The 13,742-nt window shown below is 34.1% G+C and overlaps 1 protein-coding gene across 4 annotated transcripts in view; it reads right to left on the bottom strand.

Annotated features, from left to right (window-relative positions):
- Positions 1-13,742, bottom strand: part of LOC144965345 (uncharacterized) — a 56,020-nt gene that overhangs the window by 26,720 nt on the left and 15,558 nt on the right. For all 4 annotated transcript variants that reach the window (XM_078900592.1, XM_078900589.1, XM_078900591.1 and 1 more), the window contains exons 4-8: positions 5,030-5,121; positions 3,872-4,117; positions 3,022-3,132; positions 1,626-1,702; positions 535-729 (exon numbers count right to left, since the gene is read on the bottom strand). In XM_078900592.1, coding sequence (XP_078756718.1) covers positions 535-729; positions 1,626-1,702; positions 3,022-3,132; positions 3,872-4,117; positions 5,030-5,121 — 721 coding nt within the window. The remainder of the gene's footprint in view (positions 1-534; positions 730-1,625; positions 1,703-3,021; positions 3,133-3,871; positions 4,118-5,029; positions 5,122-13,742) is intronic.

Here is a 13,742-nt window from a genome sequence, read left to right as displayed (position 1 = left end):
GGCAGGGAGATAAGTAGATAGGTAGGTACGTAGGAAAGAAGGTTGGTTTTTATGTGGGTATGTAAGTAGAAGGCTAGATATGAAGGTAAGTAGGTAGGTAATTATGTTGCATTGAACCAGATAATTGCTTTCTGGATTGCATCAGTAAAGACAAATAAACATCCCTTTGAGAAAGGTAGGAATTTTTCTAGCTTGATGCAATTGCTGGCTTTTTAGATAAGTCTGCATAAAAACCAATCAGCACATCAACACAGCGAATTGCAGCTAATTAACTGTGGCCTCCATTCACACATTAATTACATCCTTGTTTAGGTCCTTGCTGCTGCAGGAGGATTCAGACAGATTATGATATGATACGGCATCATCAACCTGTATTGCCACAAGACAAGGCCATTTAAGACACCTACCATGAGCAATATACTAAACTTGTTTCCATTCACTTTTTCCAGAGCTCTATGACTAGAGAAATATGTCCTTTGTTATGTAAATAAAAATAAACAACAACACTTTTCTTTTAAAATAGTATATTCTTACAGGCTTAATGATCCACTTCTGTTTGGAATTCCCATCCTCCCAAGCCCGTTTCAGCAGCTTTAGATCACATGGCAAGACGTATGTTTGAGGGAAAAAGTTGAACTCTTTCTTCCCATGATGCAATTGCATCTTTGAAAGGTTACGCCACAGTCTATCTTTGCGTCCAATTTGAAATGAGCCAGGGAAATGATTGAGCTGAAAACCAGATAATTTATACGGTTATGACCATCAATGCTTAAAAAAGATGCACTAGCAGTGATGTGTACTGATTTGCAGGTCTGATAATCCAAATTATTATGGGCTCATTGTTGTAATAGAAATGATCTCAAACCAATGCAAAATATTCTCCGGTACATCTATGTTAAATCAAGCCCATAATTCTATTCCGTTATCAGACCTGCCTAATATGTGCATACAGACTAGCAAAATAGCAAATTGAATTTTAAGTTACCAGACCTTTCAAATAAAAAAAGAAAATTACAATATATTTTTCACAGTAAATTTATATATTTTCTCAAAATTAATTGCCGTTATAAAAGCAATTTTTCAACAATAATGTATTAATATAAAAGTAATTTTCTGAATTAAAAACAAAAAACAAAAAAACATCTGTACCTTTTTTAAAATATGTTACATTGATGTAAATTATACATACTAAATCTTTTCAAGTCTGAGATATAGACTAAATAAAAAATCAATACTACATAACCGTTACAACACGAAGATAGTACTTAGTTGACAATTAAGTACCTGATGAATTTTCATTATATAAAACCTTTACTGTATTCATTAAAAGCAACACTTAGTGAACAGATAAAAAAAAAGATAGTAAAATGCAGACTTTTATCTAATCCTGGTGTCTAACCTGAGATATTAATACTTACAATTGGTCACCTGGCAACAACCATCTTCTGCAGCTTAAAAAAATATTACATTTTTCTATTCGATACGTAAAGACACATAAGGCATACTATCGTTCCCATCATTTTAAATGCATTGTTCGATCAAAAATGTTGAAAACATTGAAGTAAAATCTCCATAACAATCATAATATCACAATGTTTCCACGACTCCAAACAGTTCATGTTTACCTTCTGATACTCTCGTAATGGTTTGAAACAATTTGCTTTCATGTGTTTTCCAAAACAACCCAACCAGTCATGATTTCCTATGAACCAATTAAAAAAAAAAGTTAGTGATCAATACAAAAGACCTCATTCGAATAAAACAAAAAGAATGCAATATACAATCAAGATCTATTAATAAAAACGAGCAAAAGAAATTATTTTACTTGAGTTGTCTTACTTGGAATTTAGTTAAGGGCTTATTCCACTCAAATTGCAATGCCATTATTATTTTTAAAAATTAAAAATTGAGCATTTTTATAGAGCAATATCCCCTTAACGTACTCAAAGCGCCTAACAAGAGTCTCCAGCCAACATGCAGGACGAGACAAAAGACACATGTTAGGTGATATTACAATTTGTTTGCGACAGAGACAGTGCTGTTAACAGCCAAGTGTTCATTTTATTCCAGAGTTGGGTGAGAGAGTGTGAGTAAAGAGCCTTTTCCAAGGCTTTAACTATGGGCTGCTCAGAGCAGGACTCGAACCCTGGACATTCCGATCAAAAGGCAAGTGTACAAAGCCACACAAAGTTGAGGTTGACAGTTTCAAATGCATTTGGGAAGTTTATAGTTTAAAAGGTTTTCAGAAACCAAGAGTGAAGTATTTTCTTAAAGAACTATAAATGGACACACACACACACACACACACACACACACACACACACACACATATATATATATATATATATATATATATATATATATATATATATATATATATATATATATATATATATATAAACACTACATACACAAAAATACTCAAATCCACACACAAAAATACACTCGCCCACTTTAACATTACATCCATGCCCACAGCTAAGAAGGGTTCTGGACATCAAATACCCAAAAAAGATCTCAAATGAATCACTCTATAAGATCACAAAAGAAAGACCAATCTCCCTTGACATTTTACAACAACGATGGCAACTTTTCGGTCACATACTACGCAGGGACAAAAACATACCAGCTAACCAAGCCATGTCGGGATATTTCCAAAAACACGGGAACCTTTTCAGAGGAAGACCGATCACAACACTCCCTGTGATCCTAAACAAAAACCTCACAACACTTGGACAAAGCATTAGTCTCATAACGGCAGGGGACCTTGAAAATCTGAGAACCCTAGCGGAGGACCGGCAATATTGGAGACACCTCACACAGGAAATACTGGAAACAGCCAAGGCGACCCGATCTTTCGGTCGAGACGCGAAAGGCATCTAAGTCAAGTAAGTCAAGTCCATGCCCAATTATACTCAACATAACACACTTAAGATACATACAAATATAATCTAAATACACACATCCAGACATACATACACATAAACAAACATGCACATAAACACAGAAACACAAGCTCACTTTTGGTTATCCTAAACCCAACTCTTGCCAATGCAGTCTTTACAATCAAAGGAGTGATTGGACTCATCTTCCACTTCAACAGCTTTCTCAACTCCCAAGGAATCTGTTCAGCTGCATGTGTACACAGAATCACAGAATCAAATGAGAAGATCAAACAAAAAAAGTATACATGGCTTTACTCAAAGTGATATAATTTATAATTTATCATCATCATCATCGTCATCATCATCATCATCATCATCATCATCATCATCATCATCATCATCATCATCATCATCATTATTATTATTATTATTATTATTATTATTATATATATTATTATTATTATTATTATTATTATTATTATTATTATTATATTATTATTATTATATTATTATTATTATTATTATTATTATTATTATTATTATTATTATTATTATTATTATCATTATTATTATTATTATTATTATTATTATTATTATTATTATTATTATTATTATCATTACCATTATTATTATTATCATTATTATTATTAGTGGTAGTAGTAGTAGTAGTAGTAGTAGTAGTAGTAGTAGTAGTAGTAGTATATTTATAATACTATTACCATTATTATCATCATCATTGTAATCATTACTATTGCATTTTAAAGTTATATTTTATCTTTTAAAAACAACCCTTATCAATCTTTTATTTGTCGATTTTTAAAAAAATGTTGGCCATTGACACGCAAAAAAACAACAACAACTTTATCTCTTATGGAAAACCCGATTATCAATAAATAAATAATTAATTAATTAATACATATTTCAAAAACAATTATAACCAAAAAAAAAAAACCCCCAAGAAAAGTACCCTTGATAAAATCACTCACTCTTTTCCCCTTCTCCCACAAAATTGATGGTGGGTGGAATGTGTTTGAACATGCTGTGTCGGAAAAAAGGCTTAATGACAACGGCGTTTGTGGATGTGGCTGGACGAGTGGCGAGAGACTTCATCTTTTCCTCCAATACAGTTGAGGTGGAGGCATCTTTAACCGATCCTGCTGTCATTGGTCGACCACTGGACGCGTGGCGACCCATGGAGCTTGTGCTATTGATAGAGTATCCATCAGAACCACCTAGGTGTTAGAAAATAATAATAATAATAATAATAATAATAATAATAATAATAATAATAATAATAATAATAATAATAATAATAATAATAATAGTAATAATAATAATAATAATAATAATAATAATAATAATAATAATAATAATAATAATAATAATAATAATAATAATAATAATGATAATAATAATAATGATGATAATGATGATGATGATGATGATGATGATGATGATGATGATGATGATGATGATGATGACGATGATGATGATGATGATGATATGATGATGATTAATAATAATGGATTATCGTACAGTAAGTCAATAATAATGCTGTATCTCAAAACATTTTCAAACTATCGTCAAGACTCAGATTTAGGGTCAAAGAATATTTTTGAGGGTCTCTCAAAGAAAAAAAAACAACAGAAACCTGATGAACGTTGCAAATATATAGAGAGAAAAGGTCATAAAGAGAGACGGAGGTGTTTGAGTGTCTGTCTGTTTGTGTGTGTTTGTTTATTTGTTTGTTTGTAAAGAAAGAGGGGAGGAGGAGTGGGCAATCTTCAAAATGAATATCCACTCATTTCAGAATACATTTGAGGGAATGTTAATCAAATTACGGACAATACATGTGAAACAATAATCTTTATCTGAACCATGGAGTCAAAATTCAAGAATTTTCTCAAAAAGTTAAATTTTTCGATAATTCTTTAGAAAAACAAATAACTACAGAAGACACTGGATTACAGAATAACAACAATATATCCAATGCTTCCAAACCAATTTCGCCTGTAAAAAAACGTGTATTTATCACAGATTTCATTCAGCCCATTCAAAGACATGATAAAAGTAAGTTTTCAGCAAGAAGTAAAGCCAGATGAGAAAGACAGATAGCAACCCTTTATGACTGTCAGATGACTCACCATCTGATGTGTTGTCTTCAAAATTATCCAGGCCATCATCCTCATCGTCCAGATCGTCGAAACTAGCTTCCCCATCTCCTGGCATGCGTTCCCTGACAAAAAGAAATGAAACTGCATATTTGTTTGTTTGCCTTTTTTGCTTTGATTTGCTTTCTTTTTTGGTTATTTTTTTTTAACAATGCGTTAGCATTTCTTTGCTCATATGTGTGTGTGTGTGTGTGTGTGTGTGTGTGTGTGTGTGTGTGTTTCTTTAATATTTTTTTTTGTTTTGTTTATTGATTCACCTAGTTATTTGTTGGGGTTTTCAGCGATTGCCAAATAAAGACTTCTATGGAAGGAGGGGGGGATTAAGAGGGGAAAAGTTTGATGTACACTATGCTGGGTCGATTATTGCATTTTAAAAGGACCTAATAAGTACAATGTTGGCTGTGTATATAAGTATTAACAATGTTTTAAACGAAATATTAACAAAAGATATCGATTAATTTTGAATCGATGCGAGGGAAAACATAAGGAACAAAGAACCTTGTTTGAATTGTTCTTCAGACAAAAAAAACAGTCACTTCCTGTATGGCATAGTAAAAAGCTGATCCGCCCACAAAAATCGGGCTTTGTTGACTATCCAGTGGTGATATAATATTTGCATGCGGCGCAGCAAGCATTATATATGAAATAACCATTTTATCTCCCACAAGAAATGTATATATTTATTGAAAGTGATATCGTTGAAAACGATTCAAGGGGATAAGATGGTTGATCAAATTGATTTTTGAATGAAACCCGAAAAGGGTCAATGGAACATGCAAAAAAAAAAAGAATAAAATAAATAAATAAAAATACAGCATTAGTCGTTGAAAAGAAATTAAAATAAAAGAAAGCTGCGTGTCATCTGAAAATTGGTGTTCACCTGAGATGTGAATCATAATAATATGCTTCGAAATGCATCGTCGATTGCTCTAATTTTGAGTCTTTAGATGCCCAGTGCGGGTCGTAAAGCTAAAATAATCTCTAAATATTTAATTCATCAATGCACTGGTTAATTTGTTGAATTATTGGTTGATTGATTGATCGATCGACTAATTTATTTATTATGACATATAAAAAATATATTCCTGTTGCAATTAAACAGTGGTCTGCTCTGTTTTGGTTAATTGTGAACCTTTACCAAATCTTCTAATTCTATATGCGCAAATGAAACGTTAATACATCTAAACATTACAAAATTGGGTTAATACATCCTCTGCATGTGCCTTTAACCTTCCAATTAAACCTCCCTCCCCCCCCCCCCCCCAAAAAAAAAAAAAAAAAAAAAAAAAAACCAACAACAACAACTATCTCTTGTTATCCGCCCAGTTTGCATAACACTTATGGTAAATTTCAAACAAGACAGACCAATGTGAACATAAAACACTTGAATTGTTATTTGTACCCTTAAAGCTTGAATTCGGGTTCTCAGATAAGTCCATTGTGTATTCGACTCAGACTCACACGCATTTTGGACTTGAATTCTTTACATTAAAAAAAAAAACAACAACAACAACAAAAACTGAGTAGCATTACCATAATAAAAGCTATTCGTCCTTGGAATAGAGAATCAAATTTAATCAAAGGCATATATATCGTAAAATAAATTTACCTTGATAAATTACAATTTTACAGTAACTATATACTCAATGTGCTTCCCTTTTTTTCTCCCCCACAGTAGATTATTTTGAACATGTACAATTTCACTTTAATGAGTCTTTTTGTATCACTCTTATCAACATATTCAATGTCTATAACCGTAGCCTTCGTTAACTTATAGCTTGACACTATGACCGTGGCCTTCGTAAAGTTATGGCCTGATACTGACCAAAAAATGACGTCAAAATGCTAGTCTTTTGCCACAAAAGAAAACAAATCGTGAGTTGTATTCAATAGTTCAACCAATGAAATAACTTGTTTCTATGAGCTCTACTAACGACAACTCACAAGGCGGTGCAAAAACCAAATAATGACGTCAAACTGCCAGTCCTTTTGGATTTCAGTATCAGGCTATAACATAGCGACGGCTACGCTATGACCCATTAGGACTTATTTTGACGTCACTTTTTACATTTGTGTAACGCCTTGTGAGTCGTCTTTAGTAGCGCTCAGGGAATAAGAGATCCCATTGATTGAACTGTTGAATACAACTCACGGTTTGCTTTCGTTTTGGTGGTCTGGCCATATATTTTGACGTTTCTGTGTTCGTTTATCAGTGCCAGGCTATAAGTTTACGAAGGCTATCCTATGACACGGTACTTATTCCCACCTCAGTTGAGAGGGACAAGGCGTGGAGTGGATACTCAAGCAGACCTGCCTACTTGAAAGTGGAAACATTCGTAGTTTTCAGGGGTAATAATATAGTTAACATTATAACTACTTTTTTAAATGACCAATTTGGGCCCTAACACTTTAGATTAAGACTTTAAAACTCCTTGATATGCTCGCTCTAGAAACAACATTTGTTGGGGTTTTTCTTTGAAGTATTGAATTAAAGATCTCTTTATAATTCTCAGTTAGGACCGAAAAATTCGTAGTTCTACGAAATTTTCGGAGTAGTAGGCAGGTCTGCTCAAGGACACAAGGGATTGGCGATCAAATCGTTGTCATCCAACAAACCCATTTCAATTTTTGAATTGACCTTGAGGAAGAGGCATGGTACCCAGTAATTAGTCGGCCATCTACGCAATGCATTAATATAGAACTGAGACATTGGGATTTGGCCAAAATGAATCACTTAAAACCATTTTAGACATTTTGACACCTTACCGGCTCGAACAGACTTCTACCGTACTCTGGAAAAAAAACATTTTTAAAAATTTGGCGAGAAAACTCGTCCTTCAAGTATCGATCGATTTAAATGAACCTCATCTTGGCAACAACACTCAAACATGGGACTTCGCGAAGTCCCAGGTTTGTGAGTTTTAGCTAAAATGAGGGTAATTTAAATCGATCGATATTTGAAGGACAAGTTTTCTTGCCAAATTTTCAAATATTGGTTTTTCCAAAGTACGACAGACTTGTCAATGGGGGTACTAGAGCTACAGATAAGCGTTACTTTATTGGTTTGCGCCGACCTATGGCTCCTCTATTGAAATTATACTACCTATAATTTATATTACTGATAACGAAATCCGTCTTATCTTTGTACAGTGGGAGAGGTTAGAGAGGAGACAGAAAATAACCGTTTCACAAACAAATTATAAAAATAAGAAGAGAGAGGAAAAAAACTTTGAAAATTTATTCTCTCTATCTCTTCAGCGCTGCCTTTTCCTATAAATAAGCATCGCTGATTTCCTGAATGTGTGTTAAAATGTCGAAACAGATCGTATTCTTGAGGTGGTGGTTGGAAGGGGGGAGGCGGTTGGATTTACTTATTTTAGCATTTAGAAAACGGCTGAAGCGACAAGGGGATACGACTGGCAATGGTACAAAGGAAACACGTTGAGTTCAAAAGCAAATTCAAAACTTAACAATCCTGAACTGTCACGTACGTACTTAAAAATGTATTATGAAAGCTAAAAGGATGCATCTGCACGGTGTCTTCATTGCCGTTAATCAAACATACATAGTTAAAAGATCATTACTGAAAAACCAGGGTATGCGGCATGTACTGTGTCATTACAAATCTTAGTGAGGGAGAAAATTAGAGAATAAGAAAAGTGAAATGATAATATATCTCGTATATCCTAATGCTATAAAGCATGTAATCACCCTGCAGTATCTATCTCTGATTCAATTGTATAAAACTTTTAGAAATATTATTCTACCCTTCTCCCTAAATAGTAACGCGTAATGATAGGTTATAATAATTTGTGACGTTAGATTATAAATCGTTAAATTTCATTAACAATTAGATTCTTTTAAAAGTAGTATTATTTTAGTACTTTTGAACATGTCTTTTATTCAAAGATGGCGAAATAGGAATTGACTGAAGGGTAGAATAAAACATTTCTTACACTCTTGCGTTTTGGAATTCGAAATGTGTTCCCAACGCGCACTCGCAAGCTCGTGCAGCGGCTGGGAACACGTCCGGAATTCCAAAAAGCAAGAGTGTAAGAATCGTATACTGTGCGGTACCTGTCTCTGATCCAAAACTATAAAATCTAATTTAATCCTCAGTCCATTAGATTAGGTAATTTCATCCCGTAAGGATCAGTTCTATTTTTAAAGCTGAACTTCACCCTGTAGTTAATGTATGCAATTCAAAGTCCTTTTAAGCTGTTGAAATCCTATCACCACACGAACACCAAACTCTTATTGAAAATTTGATTGAAAAGAAATTCAAATCACAAACATCGGGTTTGCTGATGAAAGATGTTAAGATCAGTATAAAAGTTACCAGAAGATCAATTTCCATAATGATATTATTATCCCTATAAAAACCATCGTCATTTTTTTTTCAGGTTTTGTTGGGTTACTTTAGTTTTTAATTTTAAAAGAAAAATCCTGGGGGGAGTGCTTTGTTTTGATTTTGCTTTTTTTTTTTTTAAAGTTTATTTTCCTATTTATTTTCTTTTTTCTTTGCTTTTAATTGTTTTGTTTGTTATTTTTTTGTTTTTGTTTTGTTTTTGTTTTAGTTTTTTTTTTGTTTTTTTTTTTTTGGGGGGGGGGGGGGATTTTTTTTTGTATTTTGGTTGTTTTGTGTGTGTGTGTTTTTTTGTGTATTCATAATTTCTTTTTCCTTGCCTTTTTTTTTTTTCTTCTTTTGGTTATCTTTTGTTTTGTTTTAATATTATTCCAAGGTTTAATTTCAGTGTAAGTTGTTACAATAATTGAGCATTGAACGCATGACTAATCCCCTTCCTTAGTGAAGGAACCAATCGTCTTATCAATGCCACAAACGTGCACAACCGTAATGTATTAAATATAAACTCGACAATGACAGTTCCCAATATTTAGACATAAATTGATAAGAAGGGTTTTAACATTAAACATCGAATACAAATACAGTTGATCGACTATTATAATAACACAAAAAGAAAGTAATCTCCGCTCTTCGCTGAATCGGATAAAAAAAATATTAAAGTTAAAAAAAACTTAGCATGACAGCTCGAAGTTATGCCATTCACAACCGCCCCCCCCCCCTACCCCTTTTCACAAACCTTTCAATCATTCAATTTAAATGACTGATCAATTGCATATGCATTACCTTAAATGATAAAATACCTCAGAAGAACTTAAGTCACGATATTGGGCTACTCTATATGACGCTAAGATAGGATAATGTTTATGGGAACAAATAAGAGCTTTAAATGATTAAAAAATAAACCAATGTGATTTAATGTTTTATTTAGATACTCGGCTGATAGTGCATAATATAATAAACTCCTTTTATAATAACTAAACATGATAAATAAAAATAAAATCTATACTAAGAAAATATATTTAAAATATTTCTTTATAATTAAGAAAATATTTCTTTATAAATTTGTATCCATCAAAACGGACAAATATATTATAGCGAAAATCTATGACAGCAATTGTTTCTTAAATCTTGAACTTATGTGGCGTCAGCTTAAGAACCCCCCCCCCCCCTCCTCTCTCTCTCTCTCTCTCTCTCTCTCTCTCTCTCTCTCTCTCTCTCTCTCTCTCTCTCTCTTTCTCTCTGTCTCTCTCACCTACCCCCCCCCCCCGTCTTGTAATCATAAAACATTTACTTGCTAATGAATAGCTCCGTTAAACAGAAGCCCTCCAAGAAACCTTGTAGTCTTTTCTTGCTTGTAATAATAGGCCTTTGATAAGAATATTTGTTCACCCACTCTCTCATTCCCCGTTGCTTGGTTCAAAGCAAACATATTCTATGCAGGTCTGTCGTGTAATAATATTATCACATAACGCACTCATCTTACCTACCTAACACTAACATAAATAAAACGATTCATCAACGAAAGGACAAATTATTATTTTCCAACCCCACGGCAATACCATTGTCCCTTAATTCTCCAATTGAGCCCTGACAGATTGAATGTAATAGCACTTGAATGGACTTACAATGATTAGTCTGTATATTTCGGAAATAGCCAGCGAGATTTTTGCACGACTAACGTGTGTGTGCTGGCATTGCGGAGCAGTGCCTGTATTGAGTCAGAATGTATTATTAATATTTTCCGCCTTTGTTTATTTGGTTTGATTCTTTTTTAAATTTTCGTGGGTGGGTGTGTGTGTGTGTGTGTGTGTGTGTGTGTGTGTGCGTGTGTGTGTGTGTGTGTGTTTGTTTTGTTTGTTTCTTGCTTCTTTTTTCTTTTCGCTTTTATTTTTCTTCAAGTCTTATTTCATTTCCTTTTTGTTTTGCTGTTTGTTTGTTTTTTCCGAATAAAAAGTAAGCAATATTATAATGTATCTAGTGTTATCTCCGCTTGATACTAGCCCCAAGTCTCGCTACCGTTTGAACGTATGGCCAGCGACTCAACCCCGGAAAACAAAACGCTACAGAAACTGCAACACTACTAGCACAGCGCATATCCAGGTCGGAGAAATCCGCATAGATCTCCCATCTGGACAATGTTATGACGAGGAATATTTAAAGTCCAAATAACCCCTGAAAATTGGGAAGTCACTCTGGCGACAAATCTTTTGTCGAGAACAGAAGATCAGAACAGGTCGCGATAGAGTACATCGGTGTGTTAAAGACCGACAATATGAAACAAGATGGAATGGCTTTGGATTGACAAAAACCTCTATAAAGACCATGATTTATTATGACCATCAAGACATAAGTCAGAGACACCCACAAGACATAGCTCCTGTTGTAACACCGCCTGGAGCGAATAGATCAGTTATGGGATGGGAACTCGTACGGGTATCACAAAGATTAATGACAACCATATTCCACTCTAAAAGACGAGCGTGTTTTTTTTTTACCATTACCATGCCCTTCACCACGCCTCTCAATTCTTCATGATTCCTTGTGCGGCTATGTGGTCTATTGGTATGACACTCGCTTTCGGATCGGAAGGTCCTGGGTTCGAGCCTCGCGCTCGGCGCATAGTTGAGTCCTTGGAAAAGGCTCTTTACTCACATACTCTCATCGTACTCAGGTGTAAAATGAGTACCTGGCCGTTAACAGCGTTGTCTTTGTCCGAAAAATTGTAATATCGCCTAACAGGCGTTATGTCCCGTCCTACATGTTAAATGTTGCTGTTGACCAGGGACCCCTTGTAAAGCGCTTTGAGCACATTTAGTGGATATTGCGCTATATAAAGCTCAATTATTTAATTATTCCTTTCCAGGAATGATAAGGTAATCCCCTCTAAACGGACGTCCGCGTGACAACAGCAAATGTATACATTGCCTGTAGCCACGAGTATACAAGAGACATTATTGATTTTATACGCTTAACAACATAACATATTTGCTTAGAACTGTGTTATAATATCTACAAGCTTCAGCCATTAATTGCCCTTTTTCACACTAGAGGACAAAATTATTGTCATCATAAATTATGCCAATATATTAACCCCTCGTGATCAGAGGGCCGTTGTAGTGGGTTTACAAAGGTTATAATTTAAACGGCCTGTCATGTAGAACCCTGAACTCAATCCATTCCAGAGACATTCGTGTCACTCTGATATTATGTTCAGTGTAGACGACGTACACAATTATCGTAAGTGCAGTTCCTCGAAAATCTTGACGCAAGATCCAGAAATAAAATATAATAATATGTAGTGACATTGTTTCATGTTGTTTTGAAGAAGAAAAAATGAATTGGCCGTATCAAAGGTATGAAAATATTGATTTATGAAAGTTGATGAAATATTCAGTGTTAGATGATTGGACAACAATAAAGCACTCTGTACTCGATGTTATGAAAGCGGGTGGGGGGAGGGGGGGGGGGGGGGAAATTGAAAGATTGCAATTTATGTTTTGGACAACGTATTAAATTATGATATATATTAAATTATTATATACAAGTACAGACATAGCTGGCCGTTAAATGAACGTGATGGTATGTTACACACACACACACACACACACACATATATATATATATATATATGTGTGTGTGTGTGTGTGTGTATATATGTGAGTATGTATATATATATATATATATATATATATATATATATATATATATATATATATATATATATGCGAAAAGATGACGCGAATTAGTGTGGCATTCGCGCGTTGTAATTCTTTAAAGAAGACACTTGTGGCTCTGCCTTGGACATTCTATGCACATCCAGTTATATATCTGTCAAAACCATAATAAAGCGCCCTTGAAAGAAAAAATTATTTTATGCTAGAAGAGAAAATTTGACAGTGCATTTAAAGTTGGAAAAAGAGACGTTGCGTCATTAAAGAGGACGACGGTGCTATTGATCACTTATAGTGCTAACTTTGTAACCGCTGGACCAAAATAGGATGTGAGTGTGCTACATAAACTATTTCTTATGACTGCCTCTATTCTCACCCCCCGGCCGATTGGATTACCGAAAAAAACGTCGCCGGCTTTTTGCGATTTGGATTTGATTTATTTATTTTTTTTTTAATTGTGCAACTTGTGACAAGAAACTTAACAAATTACTGCATTACAACCTTTGGATTAAACATACAATTGTGGACTACTATTATGAAGACTAGCATCGGGGGGTGAGAATAGTCACTTCGATTTCTTATATGATGAGGAGAATTATGATGAAAATAATGCTTTATGGTGACATATTTAATATTTGCTAAAAATACC

Source organism: Berghia stephanieae, chromosome 2 (genome assembly GCF_034508935.2).
Source record: "Berghia stephanieae isolate SIO BIC M18660-M18661 chromosome 2, UCSD_Bste_1.3, whole genome shotgun sequence".
Lineage (NCBI taxonomy): Eukaryota > Metazoa > Mollusca > Gastropoda > Nudibranchia > Aeolidiidae > Berghia > Berghia stephanieae.
This window is presented reverse-complemented; position numbering and strand designations above follow the sequence as displayed.